The following is a 24,190-nucleotide window of genomic DNA, read 5'->3' as shown; positions in this document are numbered from 1 at the left end:
GACTTACACTCTCGGTCACTGGGGGAGCATGAAGATTAAAGAGGCAGCTGTAACCCGGGGAAACCGGAAATAGTGATGACCAAAACTCAGAAAACAACAACCATGACTGCGGTGAAAGAGCGACCTCTGTGGCTGAGGGAATGTGAGGATTTAGAAGCCATTTTATTATATCTTGCACAAAAAAAGGAAATAAGAAAAAGGAGATGTTCGTCTGCTAAATCAAACCAGGAGGCAAGACAGCGAGTTTAGGATAAGAAGTTAGCATGGAGATGTAAACAAAGGCAATGAACCGGAAGAGGAAAAGGAGAAGCTTGTCCACCAAGGCAACACAAGCAAACAAGTGATATTTTAGACCAGTTGCAGACCGTCACGCAGTTGGGGCTGGTGTGTGAAGAATTCAACTAGTTTGGCCACCAAGCCTGTGCACACTGAGTGTGAGGCCAATGGGAGGCTTTGTTTCTTCCGCAAAGGTATGCTTTTGTTTGTAAAAACCTGCCAAAATTTGTTCCTACAGCATACTGCCCACTTTAAACACCTACTGTTGGGAAATGAGCCTCTCCACTGGAACAGTTGGGTGTTAGGTGCCTTGCTCAAGAGCTGCTAAAAGTGGTGAAAGTAATAGTCATTCAGTCCATCTGCCAGGGAATCAAACCACTTCCAACCGCAGCTCATGCCTCTAAACTTCAGGCAACCTCTATGAAATGTGCAGTGAGCTCTATGCGGTGAGCCGAGGCTGTTCAAAAGCACTGGCTTAGTGAAACATTAAGAAGTCTTACAGATGAAAACCTTTTGGTCAGAAAAGCATCTTTTCTGTGGGTGAAGTAAAGGTAAAAACAGGTGCTAGCAGCTTTAAAAATGCATACTAAAAGCTACATTCAGAATAATTATTTTCTCAAAACATTCTGACATTACACTAACTTGCAAATGAGGAAATGGTGAAATCAAACTGCTCCCTATTCTTATTTATAGGGACCTATGTTTCTCTGTATGTCTGTGGTCCCTTCAAAGGTGAAACATTCCTTCAGAAAAGTAAGAGAGAAAAAAGACACCAAAATAATTAGTTTCTTGGACTTGAATTTTCTGGACTTGATGAATATTGGGTCGCTTATCACTTTTCCATTTCAAAAACTGTACAAAGACACTAATTTGAAAAAAATCAAGTCAAAAATGGTCAGGCAAGCTACAGTTTTGACAAATTGGAACTTAAAAAAAATCAGAGGCCACATGAAGGACACATTTAATGAAATATTTTCCCCATGTTTCCCTTTAATGATTCACCAGTTTCTGCAAATAGACGGATTTAATTAAAATCGGGGTTTTCTCCTTTTACAAGGAAACTCTGCGAGTTTCACAGCTCAGTATGGGGTCTTGTTCATTATACCATTGGTTCACAGTTAAAACCACTAACAATGTTTTTCCTGTCCTCTGATTAAAATGTCTGACACATGGAAGCTGTACAACACAAAAATCAATCTAAAGTCTTTTTCAAGCGGCAGTAAGAGCACCCATTTACCTCAGCAAACCCTTTGAAGGAGGAAAGCATGGGTGGGTGCTGACAGATACACTCTGTGTGGTACATGTAATGCCACAGCGCAGATGTTGTCCTGAATCAGAGCCAGCCTTGGAGCTCTTCCTGGAGCGCTGGGATAGAAAATGTCCCCAACCAAGGCGTGATTGGGTGTCTGCATGTTCAAAGTAAACATGGACCGAAAGTGCACCAGCTTCAGCCGGCCTCTGGAGTGTTGTCTATTTTGCTCCTCTGCCAGCAGATAGCTGTGGGTAATAGCAGCACACTTCAGCATCAGAGTGCTTCATAAAACTGAGCAGTTTCAAATCTTTCACTCTCATTACTGATTTGCCTCGAAAGACACGCCGATAAACACTGATCCAAACCAAACCAAACCAACCTGCGACGTGAACTAATGCAATATAGATTAGTTTTAATGGCATGATATTCACAAAATTGATTTCCCCTGAAATTGTTATCCTTTTGTCCAGGTGCATCAGCATTACCACAGACATATCTGCACACTGAAGCCATTAAATTGTCAAAGATCTGTCTTTCACAATAATGTGGAAGAAAAATACAAACGGGCACTAAAATTGTGAATCTCAACAATGCTTTAATATACCTTCAGTATCAAGTATACATGGCAATATATATATATATATATATATGAATACATCTTAATTATGTAAACTGTGCTTTGTACTCTCATTTTGTTTGTTTATGTTTTTGCTTTTGCTTCTGTTTTGTTTTGTCTTAGAATGTCATGTAAAAAGGGTAGGCATAATAAGCTAGAGCTTCAGCCTACACCTTTTCGGACAATTTTTTTTGTTTTCCATTTCATTTAATGCCTTATTGTTATTTATTTATTTCTATGTACATACATTTTGGAAAATTGTTAAAAAGGACTGAAATAAATTACTACTACTACTAGTATTACTACTACTATTAAGATTTGATTAACTCAATTAGGCTACTTTAATTAGTCCCAAGGCTCGCAAAGAGGCATACACTACAACTCATAGAATTTCAGCACGGGCCCTCTTGAAGTCATGGACAAACTGACAGACCAACCCAAACAGCTCCTGAGAGTCTTGATGCACTGGTTCTCCATATTTAACCTTAACAAGAGAAAATGAGGATTAGTTGATTGGAAAAGGAAATCAAAACATTCATTTTAACAGCAATCACACTCTCAGAGACCTTTGAGTTCTGAAAAGTTATTTTACAATTAACAGATGAATCTAGTTTCATAAGTTAACTGGTGTCTGGGTCATGCATATTCTTCATAACAAACTTCTTTTGCTATAATTAACTCATATGCTGCCTTAGCATGGAATCCATTCCTTGAGTGCACTTATACAATGAGGCAGACATGTACTGCTGAATTAATACTTACACTTAGGTGATTAAGGGTCACTGACATGAAAATGCTAGTAATTACTATCAAGTCTCAAGTTAAAAGTTATCATAGTGGCTTAGTCTACTAATTGCCCTATTATATGCTCTTGACTGCATGGGTTAGAGTTCTAGCTCAAGCTATGCTGTTGCAATTCTCTCTTCACTCTCTCTTTGTATTCCAAAATCTAATCAAATACTTGACATGAGTCTACTCTTCTGTATCTAAAACACACAAAGTTGTTAGAAACATTTGTCAGAGGCAGAGCTGCTCTGGAGGCAAGAATAATCTCATTGGCTGAGTTAAACTTCAGTGGGCGGAGCCAAAGAACCACAGTTTTTCAGAATTTCAATTTAGCTAACTGGAAAACTTAAAAAATATAAAAATATCAATATAAATAATATAAAATATAAATAACAATGACTTTTTTTCATTTCATGACCATGGCATTCATGATGTTGGAAAATCAGCAGGCTAGCTAACTAACTTACTTAGATAGCTATAGACTAGTATGGATAATTTGCACTTGGAAGGTCAGCTAGGCTAACTAGCGAACACAGATAACTTAGTATGGCTAGATTGCATTTTTTCAGTAATTAGAGCACAATTAGAGCAACATCTGTGGTTCTTTGGCTCCACCTACAGAGGTTTGACTCAACCAATGAGATTATTTCTGCCTCCAAGAAATGTTTGTGTAACTTAAACTCCAATCGGCTTGTTTCGGCGACCGGTGTGCAGTTTTTGGGCTTGGTTTTATCTGCTGCCTGCTGTCCTTTCACTTACACTTGTGAAAGCATCACATGTACGTGTTGATTGCTAATCTATAACTCATTATTTTATTACTCCTAGTTTCAGTTCCACTCTGTTCATGAATACATCTTAAAGCAGAAACTAAGATGATTCCTGGCTGCATTTACTGAACAGTTTGGTTTGCTGTTGAGTTGTGTCTTCTTCACACAATGAGAAGAGTACAGCAGCATTTCAGTGTCATGGGAAGAATAGGCCTTCATATAACTAAAGTACTTTTAGTCCTACAGGGAAATATTGCAGCCACAAAAGACATATCCACCTTCAATGCAAAGTTTTCTCCTAGACTTTTTCTCAATGACTTTTCAGAAGGGAAAGTATTCTTGGAACTGTAAACTATCATTCTCAGTGTGTAGGCTTGAGCTATTTTCTCGTAGAAGCAAAATTGTAAGCATCTTATCGGCAATCACTGAAGTGGAATTGAATTGAGTATATGGTGCCTTAAGTATATGGTGCATTAAGAGCGGAAACTAATAATTAGGCATAACTGCCTATGCTTGCAATGGGTCTTGCGACATATTATGAGGCTAATCTCATATCAAGGCTTGCAACATGTCAGACTTGTTTGGAAAATCCATCACATTACGATACTATTAGGGGCAGCGTTATTCCAAAACATGTTATGTAAAATGTCTCTCCTTTTATTCAGCAGTTTGAAGGGGTTATGAAACCATGCCTCCAGAGCAGCGACTATCAAAATAGGCCTCTCTCAAAATCAACCCCCCCAAATTCTCATGAGCCGCTTCTATGTTTAATAGATTTGCATGCTGGCTATTCAAAGGGCATCATTATGAATCCTCCGCCCCCGTAAAAAGATCTGACTGAATATGACGCCTCTCCCCCCGCCCCAACCTGCTGCTCCCCTGCACGACTCCATAGCCCAGTCAGTCTCAATATTTTTTCCCTGATGCTCCTGGAGGGGTTTACTGTGTATGTAGCAGGGAGGAGGTCATACGTGCACAATATTAGAACAGGGTCACTCGCTGGTTATTGTTCCCCGTGCGATGAAATCTGAGGGTGGGGGGTGGGAACTGTGGAACCGGGCTGTCCCTCCGTCCGTCCGTCAAATCTGATATCTCAGCTGACATCTCTTGGCCTGATTTTGACAAAACTTGAAGGGATGATGCATCTTTTCGCACCGCTCTCCCGCATTTACAAACATTACACTGATTAGATGAAACTCGGAGGGATGATGCATCTTGTTACCGATTGGCCCAAGGAGCGGCTGCATCATTCATGGGGGGGCGACACGTTTACATCTCAGGGACAGACCGATGTCCCCTAGGTAGACTGATGAGGTGAATCCAGGTTAAAGCCATTATCCCTCACGCTTATTAAATCTACACCAATCAGCAATCACAAAGGAGGCGATGTAGGTAAAGAGAAGCATTTTTACGCTTTGAGACTATTGAGATGTGGATTGTGCAAAAGGGGCTGCAACTCAACATCTCTCTTTCTCTCATGTGCAAGTTGTGGGAAAAAAAGTTTTCAGTGTACAGGAATCTAATTGTGGACCAAGTATAACACAATTCCCTCGCAGGCCCAAAGCTCACACCTCGCCCTATCATATCTCAGAGCTCAAACACTGCAGGAAGGGTAAGTGGACTCTCTATGATGATGGATTGTCCGCGGAGGTATAGGAAAGGTGGGAAAATGAGCACTGCTTTTGTATTGATTGTTTTGGGTGGGAACTCTATAAAAAAGACACAGCACCTGTTAAGATGTCAAAGGCAGGCTTAGGCTCCATAAACCTCATCTAACCAGGTTAGTGGGCAAAGAAAATGTCCTCTTTTATAGACCGTGTGATAAAAAATACATTGGTACACTGCCTCCACTAAATCAGATATGTGTAACAGAGGAGTTTACTCTACTTTATGAAGAGATCTGATGCCCAGAAAGATGCTTAAAGGCAAGTGCCACTCAATTTAAAAATTTGTTTATATCATCATTATGGTCTAGGACGGTCCAGTCAGCTTTTGAGAGCATTCTGTCTTAGAAATCAGAAGCTAAGCCCAACCTGACATCTCTGCTTTTGTTGTCAATTCTGAATGAATACATCCTAATGTAACAGAATTTGACCAAATTCTTTAAAATGAAATATCACTAAATATATTAAAAAAAAATTGTACATATTATCATGGCCAAGGAAATTCCAATCAGCATTTTTAAACATGAACAGCTTCTCTTCAAAAGCGATAAACCAAAGAGCTAAAACTATGATTTGGGCTCATACAATGCTTTTCCATAAGCATGGAAAACCACGCCAGAAAACCAGCAGGAGAGCTCTTACAGTCACTCTGTTAATCTCTTTGTAGATCCTTCTCTTTTTATCTCGTTTGTGTGACATCACACATTAAGGGTCAGGATGAACTCTTCTCTCTTTTTTCTGGCTACGGCAGACAGCAGTGTTCGCCAGTACAGATAAAATTATCCTAAGAAGCCGGCATGACATTTTTCACAGCCGAAAATCAGCGGTGTTCACTGTCAAATAATGCAGCAGCTAGGTCTATCCACACCTGATGCCTCATATCCTGAGGTAAGCCCTCAGGGAGCGGGGGGCACAAACACTTGGTGAAAAAAGAAGTAACCTTGAGGACTTCTCCCTCTGAAATATACACTCTCCCAGTGTAGGGTGGGGAGATAAGCTGACAAACAATTGAAAAGAGACATCTGGTCACTACTGGAGCAGGGGAACGACCATCCATCTCTGAGGCTGTACAACAGAGATATTGAAATAATAACTCAGGGATTACCAATATGTCAGAGTAGAGTTTCCTCATCTCCTCACACTTCTTCGTCAGCAGCGACAGATCTGTATTGTACTTCTCAATTGCCATCTGGAGTGCGGAGAAAAGCACAAGGAGTTTCTGGTGAGTTTGTTAATTCATTCATTCACTAATTGCTCCAACTGTTAATCACTGTTAAATGGGTTTTATTGACTGTGTGATCTGTTCAGGTGTTTCGGGGCCAGACTGTAGATAGATTGCAACAATAAAAAAGATCATTTTAAGTGTGTTTTATTTGCTCTGTCACATTTTATTGCTCGGTCCCATGATGCCTGACTGAAGACACTTATTCCAATAACAAAAATTTTAAATGATGCAACAGTAACATATTCAGTATCATTCAATAAATGGATAAATAAGTAGTAAGCAAGGCACAATACTTAACCTTCAGGTCTTTGGAGAAGTTTGGTCGATGATCCCCCGCATTTCTCTTCTTGTAAGTCTTCCTATACTGTATGACTTTCTGTAGTTCATTCTTCAGGACTGGAGCAAGACACACTTTGGTTACCATCCATCATATTTGACCGCTGAAGCAAATAACTGCTTTAAATCAAATGATGTCTCTTGTCTGTTCCGGTCAATTGCTGTATTGTTATTCGTGGCAACTAACCCCTAAACCCCTAAACAATGGGAGTGCGTCAACAAATTATTCTTTTACTACACATAAATATAGATCTAGTAAATGTTACTATCACACTCCTATTACTTCCACGTAGACAAATAACTTCTATTGGCACAAAAAAAGGAGTGTCAGTATTCCATTGATCTCAGCAAATTTGTCTTGGACACGGTAGTAAAATGTGATCTACTCACCATCTACTTCTGCGGTCAGCCCTTTGATGGAAGCTATCCAAAAACAGAAGCACACAGAGAAAATGCAAGTTTCACTTAACTGGCCCCAATTGAAAAGAACCGCAGAGATTTTTCGGCTTTGATCAAATCTCGATTAGCGTATACCTCCTGGGACGGTTTCGAATTCTGCCAGCTCCTGGATAAACGCAGCCAAGCATGGGTCAAGCAACATGATCTGCTCTACAAGGGCATGGAGCAAGGTGAACTGCCTGTCTCTCCCGCGAAGCTGGCACAGCTGGGGATGGAGAGAGTACACAGTAAAAATTAAAAAAAAGGCCAAGGTCTATACAAACTCGCTAGTGCTTTAGTGGAGTCCCATGCCACACGGCATAAGGACTTAAAATTAGGGGTAGAAGAATGTACAGATGTATGTGTGTGCCTGTGTGTGCCTGTGTGTGCCTGTGTGTGTGTGTGTGTGTGTGTGTGTGTGTGCGTGTGTGTGCCTGTGTGTGCCGGTGCACACAGGGGTGCGATGTAACTTCCTTACTCAAGGCCAGCCAAAGAATAGGTTGTGGATTCACAGATTCTGTTTACCTAACCGCTTATAGGGGAATTTCTATGGGGTTGTGCTATGGCATACATCCATTGTGCATTTAGATACATGTGTCCAACATTGCAAAGGGTTAACCTTGAAAATTCTATTTGCAGTACTATGTATGTTGCAGTACTACAAATATGTTTTATTGTTATATTAGCTGTTGTACGTAAAACAGCTTGTAACTTCCATATATGCCAAGTGTTTTGTAAGTTATTATTATTATTAGAGCTGTGGTGGGCCTTTGCCTTGTATGGTGAGAATGCATCCTGACTGGGTATAAAACCTATATGAATGCATCCATGCAAAGCTATATATACATATAAAATGGTAATGATGTCTAAAATATAAGCCCTGTTGCACTTGCTGGTGCCACATAATTGAAATGCAAGGGGGACCTCTGTAATATAGAGGCATTCATAGTGTTTTCTAGATTATGTTGTTTACCAGTTTGAGGTCCATGCTTCCCCCGGAGGACCACAGATACAAGACAAGCACCAAGTATTGGCTCTCAAACAAACAAACAAACAAACAAACAAAAAACAGATCTGAGATAACCTCAATAGTTTTTCTTAAAAACACTCAGCCATTAATTTGAAGGGGGTCTGTCTCAAATAACGACAACTTACCCTTCTCAATTAGACCTCAAAATACCTCCGAGGGAATTCGAGGCCTCGGCTTCATTAAATGGAGCAGAGGACATTTTACGTCTGGGCGAAGAGCCCTGCCCCTTAAACCCTCCAATTAGAGAACAATGTGCACAACACAGGTTGAAACAAAAATCAATAGAAATGCAGAAAGAGAATACCCTAACACTCTGAATATCGAAACAAACCCTAGACAACATGTATTCAACAACTAATGAAGCTTAAAAAAAAGAAGACAATGGGCTCAGATATTGTGGCTTGATGGAAAGATCCATTGAGGTGAAACAGCAGTTAATGGTAGTTCACCTCCCAGAGGCCCGGCCACTGGTGGCCGTGCGTTGTGCAAAGTCTCATTTCGCCTGTGAAACCAGGCAGTGATGCAATCACACGCGTGTCTGACTGGCTGAGGCGACGACCTGGGCGGACCTGGCTGACCGCAACAGGACGGACAGGGGGGAAAATTGAAAGGAGACGCAGAGAAGCCCTGTTGTGTATATCAATGAGTATTCTTATTAGCCTAGTGCTGCACACTTCATCAAAGGTCAGGCAACTGTGGTGGAGCCCTACTTTAGTTAAGGAGGAGAGGCGGAATCCCTTGGCCTTTTCCTTTCTGGCGTTCTCGTTGAGGTAATTGCCAACGGCGAGGAGGTACTCCAGCACGGAAACAAATGACCCGGAGTTGAACAACTGCATGCACATTCTGATCTTCTGGTTAATCAGCTGAAAGACAAACACAGGGCCACAGAGCAAAGTCATTTTTTTCTCTCCCTTTCATCCGTCCACACATAACAACTTTGTGAGATTTGACAGGAATAACGGTTGAAGCTTGTTTTTGAGTTCTTTCTGCCGAGAGATTGCAGACCAAAATAGCTCTTGGCTTTAGTATTTTACATTATAAAAGGTAAACAGCTATCTTGCACCACCTCGTTTGACCTCATAAAATGAATAATTTCACTAATCAGGGCCCTTGTTGTTTTGCAAGATTACGGTTTGGTATGCAATTGTGTCAAGAACAAATATGCCTCCAGAATATCTCAACATTTCACAGTTTAGCCAATATTGATGAGCAAATCCTGTTTAATATGGATAGAAATGCTACTGCAAAACTTCAGCTGTTACTGCAGTGGCACAAACTGTCTGACAGAGGTGGGGTTTTTAGTTTTTCTACAAAGGTGGGTTGGAGGAGAAAGTAGTTGATGCTATGGGAGCCATAGTCCCTGACAAACAACTAGCCTTTCCAAAGGTCTATACCAGCCAGATGCAACACTCCAGCCATATGCTGCTGTTTTAAGAATAACCTCCTAGCATCTACCAGTGGGACAGCTACAACCACACAGAACAAACAGAAGAAATCCAGCTACATTATATAAACCAGCTCTGCACAGGAGCTTCCTTACCATCATGGAGACCTAGTTTGTATGGATCCTAACAGATGGATCCTTACAGAAACACAAATACTAAATTTATTGTTACCATAAAGTAAAAAGATGCCTCCATGGCCAGACTTACTTGTCTTCTGTTTTGTTTCTTTCACTCTCATATTTATATGTGTAAATGGCTGCACACAGAGCACAATAAACAGTTTAAAGAAGGAGCCAGGTCTACCATGCAGAATGAAACCTGTCATTCCAGCAGCAAAATTGGGCGCCAACAAAGCGCATTACAGGTGAGGGAAACATTCCCCAGGTGGTGACTTCTCTATTTTCTATCCTCAAGCCCTGTCTGTCAGATGGCAAGTAAATCCTCCTTAATGTTCAAGGCTTATGAAGTCTGCCATGTCAGAGAATCCTAGGATTTAGAGTATTCGGCAACAGAGAAGACCCAACGCCTCCGTGTTTGAACACATTGTATTGTAAGACAGCTACATCAGCTGTGGATTGTAGATTACAGGGCAGCATACCTTTTGTCACACGAGTACCTCCACACAAACTCCACAGTTTGATCCATTTGTAACAAATCTCAGCTACAATGCAGCAGGGAGGGGAAACAACAGCCAAAAGACAAAGCCAAGAGTAAATTTAAACGTAATGAAATTGCTAATCTTTCCGGCAGTGTCATCTAGCCAGCATACAATATGTGCGTCTCTAAGTTTCAGACAAAGAAAAATGACTGTGGTAGTCAATGGATTACAGTGCAATCATTCTTATCCATACTTTCGATTCATTCTCAGACAGTCAGCAGACAAGAGATTAGGAAAGCAAGCACTGATGCTGAAAGAAACAGAAGCTTGAGAGAATCACATTAAAAAAAAAGAACAAACAAACCAAAGTGTGGAGCTGGGAGGTATTCCTGTCTGCCTGCAATATCTTCAGACCCTGCAGTCCCCATTGGCAATAAACATTAACGCTCTAGAAGAGTGTTAACGATTAGTCTGACTAATGATGGACCTGGACTGTCTGGACACACACACAGCACAAGCCTTAATAATTCGCTATGTGTATAAGGGTTAAGAAAATATGTAAAATATCATTTTTATTTTTACATTTCTTATCTATTCATTTTTTAGCTATATCAGTTTTAGAGTGCTTGTCTTGGCCGAGGAGAGTCAAGTACTTTGCGGGCATATTTTTAAGCTGTAGTGAAAGCGTAACATTACAGTGGTACGGGGAGAAATTAAGTGGTTAGAGAACACATAAACAGTGTGTGGGTTTCTGTTAGAGCTGACAGTGCTGTATATTTTATGGCATCCACAGAGAAAAGGAAGTTTATTTGATTAAGATATGTCTTAGGTGTCTTAAAGTGCCTCTCATGCCACTCTGTCTTTGAAGACTTTTAACCAGCCAGCAAATAGAATAGAAACGACTTCGCCCCTCACTTCAAACATAAAAGTCAAACTGAGGGAAAAAGCTTTCATGTATTAATGTCATTCTGCTCCCCGATGTCCTTTTCATTTATGTCTAAAGCCATGATGTATCTCAACATTAGCATTTGCATTACAGAATAAATTTGCATTTTCATGTTTCATCTTGTCTCGTGGAGATTGTGGTTTTAACCTTTTCCGGTTGTGGGAATGGGACAAACTTTCACACCGCTCAACTTCCGATACAACTTTTGATTTGCCTCCACCGGCGAACAAGAGACTCACGGGCTGCAGGTCGTCCATGCTGATCGGCAGCTCTCTCAGAGTCAGCAGCAGGTCAAGTTGTGTGCTCAGGTAGGGGATGTTGCACATCTGCAGCAGGGAGGAGAAGAAACAGCAATAAGATGTGTGTGTGTGTGTGTGTGTGTGGGTCTGTGTGTGTGGCGCGTGTGTGTGTATGCACCCACTAAAACATGCAAACAAGTTTTCTCTTCTGTGCGGACACACACACACACACACACACACACACAGTGCAATTATCATAGCATCTCACAACCTATTTCCATGTGATTATTCAGATTTATTTCAAAAGCGCTGCTGCTGGGAGACACTTGAGGGAGATCTAGTCGCTGGATGGCTGCAGCTTGTTCTTACAGACTGCCGTTCTTTGGCATGGAGAGTCCAGATTGCCTCGGCCTCAAGTAGAGTGCTGCGGGCCTGTCGACAGGCTGATTTAACAGAGAAACTGAAGACTTGACACCTTGAAACGATTGGCTGAGCTGCCTAGTCGACCTTTGTGTTGGTGCTAACCTCTAATAAATCACTCCGAGTTGTCAGACCGTCTCGCTCATGCTCAGGTGCCTCTCCCAAAAGCCAAAGGGCGCTCGGTCTGATGGATGGTTAAGGAAAGATATTAGGATCAGTGTTAGAGATCCAGACCATGTAATCATTTGGCTATTTTTGAAGATCGCCCAGATTGTGTCATCCTCCGCGGTCTTCTCCGGCACCACGCCGCTCGTCGTCTTGTCACATTTTCTCACACGTTTCCAGTTTTTAATTGAAGGTCAACAGATCGCACTGGTCCCATGCCAAGGTAGCAATATCATAATTTAATTCCTGCTGGGCTAAAATTGCGTTCGCACATTTGTTACAAAGTTGGAAGCAATCACTTCCTCCAGGACTCTGCAGAGGTTTTTTTTGGGTTTTTTTTCTCAGAGTCACAATCAGAAGCTTGTTCTAAGATAGAAAAAAGGAATTTACCGTGGTACGATTTGTGCTAAGACACACAATTAAAGTTCTCAGTAAAAGCATTACTCTCTCACAGAACAGAACATACAGACACCTCACATATAGTGAAAGGAGACGATGTACAAGACATAGAGTCGACCATTCCTATACATTATTATAGTATGATGGCATGTGTGGCGTGATCATGATTTGATTCACTCATCTCCTAAAGGGAAAGGTCACACAAATATATTGATTTCTGTCTTTAATGATGGGAAATGTGTTCTCAGATGCAGCTCCGGTGTCCTCCATACGTATCCTGTGATGAAAGTGATTACTCAGTTCTTACGTAGGTGATCAGACTATGTTCAGCTCTCTAAGGAATAATTAGCTGATAATGAGAACTATGGGAAGAAAAGCTCTGCTGGTACAGATTTCCTCACTGCAGAAGGATTGTATGCTGGTGTTTAATTTATTTTGACCACACCCTGTACATTCAGCATCAGCATGAATCTACAGTATTGCAGTTACAGAGAGGTAAGTAAACAGTAGAGACTGGATATTCTGTTTTCATGCCATGTTTATCGGGTGACATGGGATTATTGTGCAGGTCTGTCCAAGTAATAATAATGCTAAAATATACTGGGTGGGATTGGCAGCAGTCATTCCTTCAAGTGCTTTGATTGGATGGTGAAATTGTGACGATTCATCAAAAATGCGACCCCTGTCATTTTTAGTAATTACATGGGTTTTCAGTGGTAAACGTGTGGAAAGAGTCATAATCGCAGGCCATTGCAGAACTGTTGATTTGGCAAAAAAAAACAAAAAAATCCTCAAGGGAGTGAGCAATCATCCTCTAACGTTAGGAGTTGCAATTTACGGCATCCCAGTTCCTATTTAGTGTAATATTTTCACACCCACTTTAGTTAGACGTGGTAGAGAGGACTGCGAATGTTTTGAATCGTCTCCTCAGTAGCATTGGGGCTGCTGAATCATTAAGACGCCATACAGCTAAACCGCAGGAGTCATTTGCCTCCAGAAGCCTTTTATGTTCCCTGTGCGTGCGAGCAGGGCACAGCGTTATGTACATAGTGTTTTACCATAGGAGATCTCACACCGTCTCTTAATTATCATACCCCGTATTCCTGGTGTTAAATATTCCTGCAAAGCACTGTGGGCTGATCCTGCTGTTCGTCTGCTACCCGTTCTGCAGCCCTCTGTCAACCACATGGGTCAAATGACTGCCAGGCATGCTGGGAGGTGATAACCACATGAATGGTGAGAGCCCGCCACAACGCCCACAGTGTGTGAAACAGGAGGCAGGTGAATGGAGATTCAGCGAAGCCTCTGTAAGGAAGAGCTAGCTGCTGAGAGTAAAAACTGTAATGTGCAGTGAGTTCCTTTCTGACACTATTCTGCATGTGTTACAGGGTAATGCATGTCAGCTTCAAGGGGAAATTGTAATGGTTGCTATGGTGGGATAATACAAACTGTACCTCCATCATGTACTGGTCCACAATGTGCAGTTCAGTCACGGGTCCCTTGTGGGATTTATACATTTCCACGTCATCCAAGGTCGGAACATACCTGGAACATAAAAAACAAACACAATATCATAGTTCTTGTTAGATTCATAGCGGATATTTCATCACGAAGGGGAAAGAATGCATGTTGTGATATAAGGCCTCCTCAAACCTGTGACAGTCTTCATTACTCATTCGAGTTACGGATGGGTTTTCTGCTTTGGTTTCATCAAGGAAAAGCCGCGAGCATAAATCCAATAGGCTGTAAAATCATTGCATTCCTAATGTACATTCAGCTGCTTCCTCTGCTTTGATTTGGGTATCTCTGATAGTTCCAGTGTTTTGATCATACATAACCACATTTTAGAAAGTGACATTTTGGGATGTACTTTTCATTTTTCACCACACACAGTTTTCCATTCTGAGAGCATAAGAGGAGGGCTCTTATGCTATACCACATGGTCTCGAGCTTAGTGCCTTGGAGTGAGGCATACGCTGTTCCATTGATTTCCAGTGGCCCGGAGAAAGGCAAGTGATTAAAAGCCAAGTAGCATTGATGGTCCTCGTCAGTTTCTATAAAGCAGCAGGACCGCTGATGGGAAAAGCCACTCACTCACTTGCACTGCATTTGAACCCTGCTCCTCTTAAAATGGACTTACTCCCTCTGTCATTTTAGTGCATTCTGACCCCAAACCAAAGACATTCACTCATTCATGAGCCAGGCTATGTGCCAGTAGAGTAGCGCCAATCATTAATATTGCAGCCCCTGTTGGGAGTGGTTCTTTCAAGATTGTATTCCTCAGGCCCACGCCATGGCACATTAAAATATATATTACGTTTTCATAGAATAAATATAATCCTCCACACGGCACATTAGATCACCCGCTCCTTCCAGGAGGTCAGCCTCTAAAGCCACTGAGTAAACTGTAGGGTGAGAATCGGAAAGCATTTTACCCACTTTCAGCGTTATATTCCCGGGGGCAAGTCAATAGTTTCCATCTCCGCAAATAACCCAAGATAAAAGTTTTATAAGTATGCTGCTCTGGTAAAAGGTTCTGGCATCTGCTCTTTAGTATTAGAATGCTGTGAAGACTGTTGTGCAAACTTCTCCTCTTCCTCATATGAACTGGCAGCGGCTTCCCTTGTTCCAGATTGTCATAACCCTTGTTGCTGCAACACACTGAACTGCTCGTGTACAAGCTTTTGTCTCCACACACACTAGCCTACCGTGGACACAAGCCAAAATGATATTCACCTGTCAGCCGCTATTGTGACTCTGTAAGGAAGGAATACAAAATCAGTAAAGATGGTATCTTTTGGCACAGTGTCATACCTCCTGAGGGAGGTGATCTGCTCATCAGACAGGCCTCCGTCATCCTCATTAACGATGAACAGTTTGTCCTTCAGCTCTCCCGGTTGCACTGGAAAACTTTTGAGGAAAATATCTAGAAAAACAATAGATAAAAAAAAAATCAACTCACTCAATAGTACATGAAAGCTTTCCTCCTGACAGAAAGTCTCCTTAGCCGGCGATGAAATGACTCAAAAAGCATTCTGAAGACAAAAGGTGCTTTGCTTAATTACTTTCCCTCAAACGCCTAAGGGGAATGCACTCATTTGCATTCTATCAAATCAAAAGTGATGTGAATTTTTGTTTTACCAAAAAAAGCCTCTGCATATGCAGGAGCTGTGACAACCGGAATTCACAAGGAGGCTGCTACAAGAATCTTATAAAATAAATGGGATGAAATACTTATGACAGTCAGAGACTCAGGCCTTGATTGGGTGAGACACATTTCAAGGATAATCTTTGGCAGCATTGTTCAAGCGTCCAACTTTCTTTTGTTAATTTGTAAGGTTGTCTAACAGCGGACTAACTTGCATTCCCACCCATTCTGATAGTGCTGCTCATGGCTCTCTTCTTCACATTGTGTTTTTGCTTCTGTTGTGTTATGTTCACAAAGCAAACAATTCAAATACTCGAGTATTTCCTCAAGGTCAGGCCACAGCAAATATTTTCCCTCCCCTGACCTTCGACCATGCAAATGCTTTCTGAAAACGCTGCACATGCTAACCACCCACTGGTTTCGGTAGGTGAAGGCTGACTTTCAACATTTCCAAATCCAGAATAGGAGTCGCATTGTTCTATTGCTGAATTAAAATGATCAAACTGATTGAAAATCTAGTCATGACAAAGCAGATAAAATAAGCATGTTAAATGAGAAACAGTTTGGAGGTACAGGGCTTTAACCATGGCGTCTCTAAATCCTTGACACAAAAGAGCTAAGACATAATTCCCTCCCTAGGGCCAGCTGAGGCTTTCATGTCACATTTTCAAATGAGGGAACACAATATTCAACTTCCACTCACGACATTGTGATTAAACGGCAAAAAAAATGTTAAGAGTGCTACCGACGTCCTCCAGAGAAAGGGATCGGCTGTCTCATCTTAACTCGGACAAAAAAAAAGTAAGCCACGAGTGCAAATCAAGCCCTTTGTTGATTGGCACTTGGACAAACTGGCCATTGCCCCGGCAAATTAGACTGTGGAGATGGAGAGCGTATCCCACTGGGCTCAGGGAGCCACAGGTGTACTTTTAATTACAAGTCAGACATTTTCCGTCATTAGATAGACAAACTGGATCAGTGCTCTCTACACAGCCTTGATTAGGCAGCATGCACCCGGGATCTCATGGTAAATAACCGTATTAATTAGACAAATATTTTAAACAGGCATCAGATCATACAAGACTGTAACTGAGACCAACATATAAGAAAAGATATTTTGTGTGAAGACATGAGCATTTCACTCATAATGGGAAGACAAGCATAATCCCACTTTAAGCAATACGGATTTAAAATTTGCAATGACATGCAGGCGGCAGGCCATTAGTGTTATAGATTCCCACCATCAAACCCCCCCCCCACACACACACACACACACAGTGTATCTCTGTCTCGTTCATCTGCTCACAAAGTCAGCTATTTTCCAAAAGAATGCAATCAAAATGCCAATACAAGCTACAGCACTATTGCAAAAGGTCGTTTTGCATTCCTGTACCGCACTTACAATACTGTAAATAATAAGTCTACAGTACATGGATCAGTGGAGCGCTGTCCTATGAAATGTAGCAGGGAGAGCCATTGGTGTGCTTGCTTGCCCACAGAGACTATAAGTTCACTGCCAGAGGAAACCACTCTTAATCACTTACAGTAATAGAACCACCTGGTTATGCTGTCTAAATCCATCTGCCTCTGTGTGCAATTGCACGCACCACTATGTACTTAATGTCACTCCGCATAAGAGTGTCAGCTCTCTGCCTGATGCTAATTAACAGTTATGAGATTGTTTGTTAATTATTGATCACACACTTGTTATATTATCTGATTGAGGTGGAGTCTGAATATCTACTGAGCTGTTGCTATCTTTGTTAAAACAATGCAAGACTTTGCATGCATACTGACTCCCAGTGTAATGGGATCAGATGAATAAATAGTGTGGCAAAGAATGAGATATGAGATGAATAAACAGCTCAAATTTAGGCGAGTTTGTGATGATAAACATGCAAACAAGCACAAGGAGAGTGTGTGTGTGTGTGTGTGTGTGTGTGTGTGTGTGTGCGCGCGCGCATGGGGAGGGGGGGTATGCAAGAAAGAGAGACAGAGAAAAAAGAAAGAGAGGGAGAGGGAGAGGGAGAGAGGGAGAGAGAGAGAGAGAGAGAGAGAGAAAGAGAGAGATGCCCTATTAACACATTAAAGTGTTTTTTTTTTAATATCTGGCTTCAATGAGAGCTCCATCCAAGGGGAGTTATTTTTGTTGTGTAAACAGACAGAATCTGGCTTCAAATCTAGCTTCAGTCCACCACCTCTGCTCTGATTCTGTCTGTTTATATCACAAAAAGACTCCAATCGGTTTGAGCTTCCTTCAGAGCCAGAAGACGCATAAAGCCACGTGTTTCATCGGTGTTAATAGGAACAAAGCGGGAGAGAGAGCACGAGAGAGAGAGAGAGAGCTTCCCTTGTTCCTCAAGCCTCTAACTTCCTCTAAAGCTTGCGGCGGGAAAGATGCATGGCCGGGGGTTGCCTGCAGGCTGTCATCACTGAGCTCATATTCCTGGCAGAACCAAAGTTTCCAGGTCAGAGAGGAGTAAACTTGGAATGCTCGGGTATCCTGTATCAGACAGGAAATCGCTGCCGTTGACGCACAGATCCCTATCCATATTTTATGAATATGTGCACTCTAATTATGTTGCCAGTCTGCACACTTGTACTGATTCCATTTAGCAGCCCAGTGCCACATCAGAGATATCTGTATCGCTTCACAGTTTCTGTGCCACTTGGAAGACCTACGAGAGGAAGTTTCTGAAATGTTCTCTCTCGGCTTGGGCTTTGAAATATGCAAGACACATACATTCTGTTAATCAAAAGTGAAAAGCCATTAGATGAGAAGCAGAGTATGTTCCACTTCACAATAGCTCTGCAGATTGCATGGGCAGATATGGGGACGGACTGATTAGTGACACACTGCCCCCTGCAGACGCAGACAAGGAAAATCCATTCTGTTTTACAACCAGTGTGGCATCATTACAGCCGTGGCTATCACTAAAGAAGGAACAAAATGGCATTATTTATAGGCACTCCCTTAGACAGTCATTGAGTCAGCTTCCTCTTAAATGGACAATTAAAGTCTAACTTCAGAAAATAAATAGTCTGATTTTAACACTGCCTCTGCAGAAATCTTTATCACTCTTTCTATGCGGTGCTTCCCTCTGGTGGCTGAACAGTCTGAACTCATTTCACACCAAAATTCTCATTCATTGAAAGAGTAAGCTCAATTATTTGACTAATCCGGAAGCATGCTTTTTCATTATAACACGGAAATGACTGTTATTATGTTGTGATTTTGGTAAGAAAGCCTCCATCATAAAATGCCGAAAGCACTCTGTGGCAGTAGACGACATCGAGGGCCTTATGTATGATTCACCTCAACACTCATCCACTGTTACTCACTGAAGTTGTGTGCAATCTTCTGGTTGAGCATAATATGCTGGGTATTACTCGACTCGACCGGGCCAAATGTTCCCAAATCTTGAACAGCAAATTGCTCATACAAGCGTGACGTGTCAATTTCAATCCTCCTGGCACTTCCTCGCATCCAAAATGATTTCGCAATCTGCCAAGAAACAAATGAAATCGGTATTGGGACAAATCTATTTTGTGTGGAAGTCAATGTTCACATTAACGAGAACTAAACAGGGGAAACTACAAATGACAAGACACAACAAGGAATAGTTCCCGACAATGATGCGATACAAGAATAATGAAGTGAAACTACACTGAAAGTGACATTTCTGTATTTGTATTTACTTGCCAATATACAAACAAAATAAATATGAATAAATATATCCTAATGAGACCATTTGTAAACTTGATATTTAACTCTGAAAATGTGGTGAATGTAGTGTCTTCTGATAAATGAAACATTAACCAATACCTTATCTGAGCCAACTACGTCCCAGTGGAAGGCCTTGGTGCGTGGTTTTGGTGGATCTATGTTGAATTTGAAAGGTAAAGGCGGAGGGATTGGGATCATGGGGGGAGAAGGAACCATCTGGGCTGAGGAGACAGACTCAGGAGCAGGAGAGTGTGGGACTCTGGAGGAAGGTGAGGGGGCATCATAGATGGGTGAGGGGGCAGGGGAGGAGGGCGAGGAGACGAGATAGGAGGGTGTGCGGGCAGAGCGGGGAGGTGAGGGTGCAGGGGAGGCGGGTGAGGACAAGGCAGGACCGGGAGCAGTCGGTGAAGGGCCAGGGGATGTCAGCGCAGTGTCGGGCCCGAGAACGTGAGCAGCAGCCTTCTCAGAGCTGCGCGGTTTAGCCACGGGCTTTGCATAATCGGCTGAGGGATGACTCTGACTCCCGTCGCCAGCTGATAAACGATCACCACCAACAGAGATGGGATCTGCATTTGCATAATCAGAGGGAGGATAACTCTGATTCATATTTGCACCTGGTAAACGAAATCCACCACTAGACTTGAGATCTGTATCAGCTTGTGCTCCTGCTGACAGCGTGTCCTCGGTGTCTTTGGCGATTCGTAGAGAATTTGGTTCCGCATATATGTGTTCAACTTGGGACTTCCTCTTCCAGTCCAAGCACAGTTTGTCGATGGCCTTGACCCAAGCATCCCGCTCCTTCTGGATAGCCTCGGAGCCCTTTGTTTGATCTGTGACAGGCACGCGGAAGCTGCAACACATCAACATAACTTAACTCAACTTCCCTTATTAGCTGTGTGTGACCCAACTTTGACAATCAGTGAACCAACACTCTAGGCCTGTATTTATGACATTATCACTCAAACAAGGCTGTACTGTGCATATCTGTTACAATAAAACTATATGGATGGCAAAAGAGTTTGATTTAAAGACTGTTGACACTAGGCTGTAAATTATGCTTAAAGAAATACAGCAGATGTTCTCGACAAAATTCATCAACCACTTGCTGTTGTGATATTCCCACAGCCTCCTGTAATATCTTTACTCACTGGTACTCGTTTTTGTGGGTGACCAGAGTGAAAGTGTCACGGCTGTGAGGCTTCTCTACGCTGGTGTCACCGTCCGACAGGTGTATGACGATGGACATGTTCACTGTGGGTGGCACCTCACCGTCGGAGGGCCCTCGCCGCCCGAGGGGGGCCAGAGTTACCTGGCCTGAGTGGAGCTGGACCTCATATCTGGAACAAAATGGAGCTTGAATAATACTTTGGCCGAATGTATGCCCAAGTCACAGGACCTGACTAATACAAAGATAGCTTAAGATATATTTTGTAACTGGGAGTACTGGTCAGGAATCATTCCTGATCAGTAACTATGCTGTAAATTTGTTGTGCATTAGCTGTGATTCAGTAGTAGCACTAGTGTAATAAGGACACATCCATACTTCACCCATTTGAATGATGCCAAGCCCCCTCTGTGCAGCAGCAAGACGCCCTCCCGAAGGCTCTCCGATCCTGGAGACGGCTGGTGTGTTTCTGCATTGCCCTCTGCAGGGTCACTATATATGTTCCTATAGATGATCTGATTCACAAGCTGCATGATCTACACAGAAACATGAAATGACCAGCAAGGTAAAAGAAAAGTCTCATTCAAGGCATCAACACCTATAACCAAAGTCCCAACAGAGTTCCACTCAGGCTAAACACAAGTAAGTTTTCCATGTATTGTTGATTTACTTTTACAGTTTTAAGAGACCTTTTTACTTTTCAGGTTCATCACCAGTCGAGTATAAACTCACCTTGTGTTTGTCCTCCAGTGAGGTAGCCTCCAACTCGTAGTCGTGATGCCCTTTAAAGGATATGGAGAACCTGGACCCGACCCCATCATCACAACTCTTGACACGTGAGAAGGGGAGCTGCCGCTTGACGATGCCTTTCTCGATGCTGCACAGCATTTTGGTCTTGAAGTCAATCTGGATGTACAGGATTCGCATCTTGAGACAATGCACTCGAGCGGTCGGGTAAATTCAACCCACACACAGCACAGTAAAACGTTATTTTCTTTTATGCAAAAAGCTCACCTGAAGAACCCGCTTCTGCCACCTGTAGCGCCCATGCTTGTGAACACTGAAGTTGTACTGTGAGGTTTTCTCTTCCTGTAACAACAGCCCACAGAAACCTCACTGTCAGACATGAATACCCAATGGGATTACGCATTCTACTGAACAACATCTAGTAACATTAACAAGGGTGTGTTATCCATATATAGGACAGTATTTTCATGTGATTGTTTCCTGCTAGGGCGTGGAACAGAAGTTACCTGCCACATTCCTTCCTAAAAATATCTTTGAGCACATCAAACCAGCTACATGAGACAGATACAATATTTAAAACTGATCTGGCAGGATGGGCAGCATAGTAACACCACAGAGTGTAAGGAGGTGAAGAGGCTGCACACGGGACAGAAGATTGTACTTTAGAGGACAGAGCCGTATGAGGTTTTCACCAGCTTCAGAGTAGTCAAGTAGGTCAATCACAAATGGAGGAATTTTGAATAATTACATTTTTAGTTATTGTGTATAGATAAAGCCACAAGTTTGACTAATGTTTTTGCACTAGATGGGTAAAAATTCCACTGCTCACTGTGTGCATACCCAAGGTCAATAGCTTGGTTAGCGATTTGTGATTAGTCCTTTAGTGTTACTCTGTTATTATTAGGCTTAGGGGAGGGTGCAAACTACAAATGTCTTTAAACTAATTACACAACAAAGACAAATTTTCAAGATCTGTGTGCCACTTCAAAAAAATATGACAGCTGACTTTTACATTGATCTTCTAAATGTGTGTTGGATGACCTCACATGACCTAATTCCAATCTAAATATTTTTGTGCACCTTAAAGGCTTAATCCAGAACTGCAGCATGGTGGCCTTTACTGACACACCCCATTGTTAGCTTTGTCTACATAATGATCTAATGATCTAATCTTGGATTAGACATTTTTCACTCTAACTTTTGATACAAGTACTGATAGTATGTGAAGCTTTACATGCAATTTTAAGGCTGTAAAATCTGTAAATCTGAGGTGTTGTAAAGTGTTAAGAACATACCAAAACTCGTTATGTTCCATCTACTCAAGCCAAACTCCTCAAGAGAATAATGTGAAGATCCACAAATATTTAGATGGCCAAACAAAGCCCCAGACAGTATCTTTACAGGCAGGTTGCAGTTACCTCTTCAGCCTGGCTCTGATGTTTGAGCAGCTGCTCTCGGTCCTTTCTGGCCAGGTTCAGAGCATCCTCGATGGACAGCTCACCGCTCTTCACCTTGTTCATGATGCTCAGCTGCATCTCGTTGCTCAGCTGAACAGGAGCAACAACCCAGAAGGAAAAGATAAATTATGTGCATGTAGGGGTTTTTTTGTTATATCCACTCATGGCTTGTGAGGTTATCCCTATTTTATCCAACTGAACAGTTTGGGCTCATGTTGCCGACTACATGCTGTTCACTCTTTTTTCCTCTGTGTATGGCAGAGAATGTCACGTCAAACTCCAGACCAAAACCCGCCACTTTAATGTTGCCTTGCTTTTTGGCAAATAAACATCATGACTTAAACTGACTTAAAACCTTTTTTAGATTGTTGGACCTTCTTCAGACCTTCTCAGGGCCTCCCACTGGTCAGCATTCACATTTTATTGAAACAAAATGTCATTGAAGTGCTGCTTTGTCATGTTCTTTGAGATATGCATGTTTTCCCAATACGAAAAACAAGATTAAACCGACAGATTCCAAAACAGAAAGAGAGGGCAGCATGTATCAGGTCTGGACTCATTGGGACCGGAGGAGGAACCACTAGGCTGCATAGTGCAATCAACACCTGCATCTGCTGAACCAATGGTGTTACGGGAACATCCTGCCTACGCTATACAAATCAGTCATTGTCTATCATATTTCTGAGTAAATATCAGTTCCTCTGTGAGAAACAAAGAGTAGCAGGGAAGCCAGACTGAATTGAGGAAGTAAAACATGTGTGATAGATTCCCCAGCAGTAGACTGAACCACAGGTTAGTCTCATCTTGTTGCACACAGCCTGAGGTCACTGAAAGTAAGTGGAGTGTGGCTCTGAAGCAAGGCTATATAAGCTGATATTGTTTCATGGCTCTTCTTCATCTACAGAAGCACTGATTTTTCAAATACATTGTAAATTGCAGCATGACACTTGCTATTAAAGAACAAGTACTGTCTGAGTGATGTCGTTATGCTGTTTTCTTATCTGAGTACACAAGCTGAAATCTTACCTGTGGTAAATCCTCACTGTTTCTATCCATCCTGGATAAGTTGTCTTTTTTCTTTGGTCCTAAACTTGGCATCATAACTTTTCAGATTGTATGCAAAAATCCATGCAAGTGCTCCTCTGATTGTAGCTAAAATATGAAGAGTTTTTGTCTTACAAGACTGACACAGAGTACTACTTCCCTCACTGGAAAAAGTTCCAGGAAAACTGAAGTGGTTTGCGTTGCTCCTTCTACCACCCTTTCAGAGATCAGATTTCACTTCTTCTAGGTAAACTAGGTGAGTTGCTTTCAGTCAACGCCCACTGTGAGAAGTTCAACCCT

At 42.0% G+C, this 24,190-nt stretch overlaps 1 protein-coding gene across 1 annotated transcript; it reads right to left on the bottom strand.

Annotated features, from left to right (window-relative positions):
• Positions 1-1,259: 1,259 nt before the first annotated feature.
• LOC139914344 (uncharacterized) lies at positions 1,260-24,094 on the bottom strand. Its single transcript, XM_071902633.2, has 17 exons — positions 23,873-24,094; positions 22,808-22,936; positions 21,657-21,731; positions 21,375-21,548; positions 21,021-21,178; positions 20,626-20,814; positions 19,577-20,327; positions 19,093-19,255; positions 15,417-15,528; positions 14,057-14,147; positions 11,619-11,705; positions 9,101-9,253; positions 7,457-7,586; positions 7,313-7,345; positions 6,885-6,982; positions 6,467-6,550; positions 1,260-2,628 (listed from the first exon to the last, which is right to left on the bottom strand). The coding sequence occupies exons 1-17, from the start codon at positions 23,945-23,947 to the stop codon at positions 2,527-2,529; spliced, it is 2,604 nt and encodes an 867-aa protein (XP_071758734.2). The 5' UTR covers positions 23,948-24,094; the 3' UTR covers positions 1,260-2,526.
• Between the last annotated feature and the right edge of the window lie 96 nt (positions 24,095-24,190).

The sequence above is a fragment of the Centroberyx gerrardi genome, chromosome 14 (genome assembly GCF_048128805.1).
Source record: "Centroberyx gerrardi isolate f3 chromosome 14, fCenGer3.hap1.cur.20231027, whole genome shotgun sequence".
Classification (NCBI taxonomy): domain Eukaryota; kingdom Metazoa; phylum Chordata; class Actinopteri; order Beryciformes; family Berycidae; genus Centroberyx; species Centroberyx gerrardi.
The sequence above is the reverse complement of the archived record's forward strand: the minus strand, read 5'-3'. Positions and strand labels throughout refer to the sequence as shown.